The sequence below is a fragment of the Nicotiana sylvestris genome, chromosome 1, assembly GCF_000393655.2.
Source record: "Nicotiana sylvestris chromosome 1, ASM39365v2, whole genome shotgun sequence".
Taxonomy (NCBI): Eukaryota; Viridiplantae; Streptophyta; class Magnoliopsida; order Solanales; family Solanaceae; genus Nicotiana; species Nicotiana sylvestris.
In genome coordinates this window covers 24,269,904-24,273,517 of record NC_091057.1, presented here as the reverse complement: position 1 = coordinate 24,273,517, position 3,614 = coordinate 24,269,904, and the positions used below count along the sequence as shown (strand labels likewise).

The window sequence follows — 3,614 nt, the reverse complement described above, 5'->3', positions numbered from 1 at the left end:
AAAGAACAAAGAAAACACACATCACATATAGGGGACAAACTGAACCAATGCCATACATCATTTAAACAAAACCACAAACGAAACGTACTGAAATGGACTATGAAATCAAAGCCAGGATTAAAACTAACTATCAAGTTAAACTGACTTACACATAACGAGCCAATAAATTGACCAAACAATCTACAACATGTAAACAAACAATCAGAGGAACTGGACCCAATAAACGGTCTGATGAGAAGAAGAGAAGTACTGAACCAAAGACAAGAAAGAAGTCAAGACAAAGATACAATTTAAAACAGACAAACAAAACTATAGAAGGCAACAAAAGGAATTAAGGAGAACTTACTGTTCTTTTCTCAGATTTCAAACAATATGTTCTTTCGAACTTGAGTCCTAGTCAGTATTATACGTCTATTTCGTGAGAAATAGGCCTACAATACTGAACAGAAACCAATCGACCTTGAAACTTTGACACGTCTTGAACTGCTGAAAACCCTAGATCCGTCATTCGACGGATTTTACTCATATTGGAACCAATTTGGCTAGGGATCAAGGACGAGGAGGTAAAGGGGATTATTGGGTGTTAGTCTGGGGTCAAGGGGACAGCTAGGGCTTGGAAGGGAGATTTTGATCAAAGATTCGAGGAGATCCAACGGGATCCAAGGGAATCTGTTGATGGTTTAGGGGTGAGGGAAACCTAGTAGTGGTGTGGTGTTAATTGGGGGTGGATTGGGGTGGTTTCAGGGTTCCAATCAAATCTTCAAACGAAGATTCGAGACGGCAGGGGATGACTCGAGACAAGGGAGTAACATATTTGGAACGGGGGTGGTCAGATGGTTTAGGGGTGTTAATCTGGTGACCGGCGGCGTCGATGCCGTCGGGTTTCAAGCGATGGGGTAAGGTGGCGGCGCTAGGGTTTCATGAGGTGTTTGGTTCAGTCTCTGAGAGAGACGAGGATGAGGGAGGGGGCGTGGGGGTAAGGGATTGGGGTTATATAGTTAGGGGAAATTTGATGTGGGCCGTTAGATCATTCAAAATCAATGGCCTGAATTGACCAACTTAATGGAAACGACGTCGTATGGGTTAAGTGAGACCGGGTGGTCTCTGGGTGAGACGAGTCAGGTTAAGGCGTGAGTATGGAGACGTGATCTTGGCCATTGATCAATCTGAGATCAACAGCCCAGATCAAGTATGATCAAAACGACGCCGTTTGGACGTCTCTGAGATTGGCTGATCTGGACCGGGCAAAAATAGTGTTTTGGGCCTGATTTTGGGTCCAATTCAAATGGCCCAATTCCGATTTGTCCAATTTTAACTCATTTCTTTTCTTCTTCTAATTCCTTTTCTAAATACTAAATCTATCAAAAATCCTAAAATAAGTTTCAAAACTACAATTATATTAAATAGACATTAATTGACTCACACAAGATCAAAACTCAACAAAATCAAACCATTAAACAATAAAATGACAAAATTACCAAAAATAATATTTTTGTGATTTTCATTCATTTAAAAACCAAATACGATTTAATTAATTCCTAATAGTAGCATAAGATCCTAAATTTACACGCAACATATATTTTTTGTATTTTATGATTAACTACAACAAAGTAAACATTTACGGACAAAAATAATTACAAAAAATGTCACGCAAATTCTCAAAATTGTACTCGAAGGTAACTTGTTTTATTTTCGATTTCTTTTGGAGTAATTTCCGTGAAGCAAAAATCACGTGCTCACACCACCTATGCCAACACCATAGCTGCTGCTACCCCAATCCTGGCCATCAATACTCAAAAATCCAGAAAAACAGTCATTGCAAGACATACCACCCACAATGGTATTCCGGCGGTGATTTTCAAAGCCAAGGATTATTATGGAATCATGGCGGATGAGTGTCGACTCACCATCGTGGGGCGATTTCTGAAACCTAGGCCCCAAATTGAGAAAATATGATCCATATTCAGAGAGAGATTTCCAGTCAAAGGCAGGGCCAAAATTGGAGTGTATGACAATTACAACGTCTTTCTGGATTTCACAAATGAGAATGATTTCAACTCGGTGTGGTATAGAAGAATGGTAGAAATCGATGGTCTTCAAATGTGGCTGCAAAAGTGGACGCCGGACTTCATACCGAACGAGGACATTCCTATAGTGCCGGTATGGGTATTACTGCCTGGCTTACCTTTTAATATGCACACATGGCACTACGCTAAACAAATTTGTAGTGAGATCGGAACTCCCTTAGCTATAGATGTTGCAACAGTTGGTAAAACGAGACCGAGCATGGCTAAAGTTAGAGTGGAAATTGATCTTCTAAAACCTCTGGTGCATAGTGTATTTATTGGATCGTAGGATGACAATGCTCCTTTGAAAGGATTTACTCAAAAAATCGAGTATGAAAATATTCCTAAATATTGTAGAAAATGCAAAAAACTTGGGCATAACTTACTCAATTGCAGAGTTATGGAAAAGAAAAGGGCTGCAGAAACCGATAAAAACAATAAAGAAGATGATCAGAAGCATAGTGAAGAGGGAACTAGAGGATCACAAAAGGAGAAGGGGGAGGAGAAAGGGAAAAAAAGAAAGAAGGAGCCACCACCTAATGTGAGTGATAAGGAGAAGGATGTTCGACAGCAAAACAGTCTCAACATCAAGAGGTTGAATTGCGAGGAAGCTATAGGAGGGTCAGACCATAGTACCTCTAACAAGCCTCAACATAGATCGTAGATTGAACAAGACAACAAGATTGCTTTAGCCATAGATGATAATCAAGCTACTATAACAAGCAGATTTAGAAAGAAGAAGAAGAAAAGAAAGCAGGAAAAAAAATGCCAAAGACGAAGAGTAAGGTGATCTTCAAACCAGTTCTAATACAAAGGAGCAACAGGCAAAAAATTATAACCAAGACTCCCTCCTCCCAGAACAATATTGCCATTTCACATGGCATGAGCACAAATGACAGTAACAAGGAAGTGGAACAAAACAGTGTTGAAGAGAAATAGGCCAGAAGCAACAACAATACGAAGGAAAAACATGATCTCAGCAACCAATCCAACTCCATGGTTAAGGAAAGTTCATTAAATGAACTTAGTGAGGAAAATCGAATGCATGAAGATAATTCTAAAAGGCAGGATACTACCAGCAATAAGGACCTTTCGGATAAGAATACTGAGAGGCAGGGCATACTTACTCTTAACAACTTGGCGGATAATGGGGACGAAAAGTTTGAGTTGGAAAAGGAGTACAAAGGAAAGGAAAAGAACATGGATTCTGGTTATTGCTAAACAAGTCTACCAACTAACATTATTGAACAACCTGGTATTGAGTTAATGGTTGAATTATATGCAGATCAGGAACAACCTCTCGAAAGAAATACACACAAAACAACTAACCACCCAATGCAAGATACTTTATTACATCAAAGTATACAGAGAACTGAACAAAATGAGGAGAGGAACCAAGACAAAGGCAATCATGAGGAAGAAGAGTATCTCCTAACAGAAAGGGGAAGAAGTAGAGCAAGAAACTCAAGAAAAGACATAAAAGATAGATATGCTACCTCTGTCAAGAGGAAACAAAAGAAGGATACTTCCTCCCCGAATATCTCATGA

At 39.5% G+C, this 3,614-nt stretch overlaps 1 protein-coding gene across 1 annotated transcript; it reads left to right on the top strand.

The window, feature by feature from the left end:
• Positions 1-3,062: 3,062 nt before the first annotated feature.
• LOC138891241 (uncharacterized) lies at positions 3,063-3,614 on the top strand. Its single transcript, XM_070174491.1, has 2 exons — positions 3,063-3,276; positions 3,352-3,614. The coding sequence occupies exons 1-2, from the start codon at positions 3,063-3,065 to the stop codon at positions 3,612-3,614; spliced, it is 477 nt and encodes a 158-aa protein (XP_070030592.1).

Bases quoted from the DNA above. Each gene is read 5' to 3' on its own strand.
- LOC138891241 (XM_070174491.1), top strand. From the start codon at position 3,063: ATGGTTAAGGAAAGTTCATTAAATGAACTTAGTGAGGAAAATCGAATG. The intron at 3,277-3,351 runs GTTATTGCTAAA...AATTATATGCAG, and splicing joins GGAAAAGAACATGGATTCTG to ATCAGGAACAACCTCTCGAA.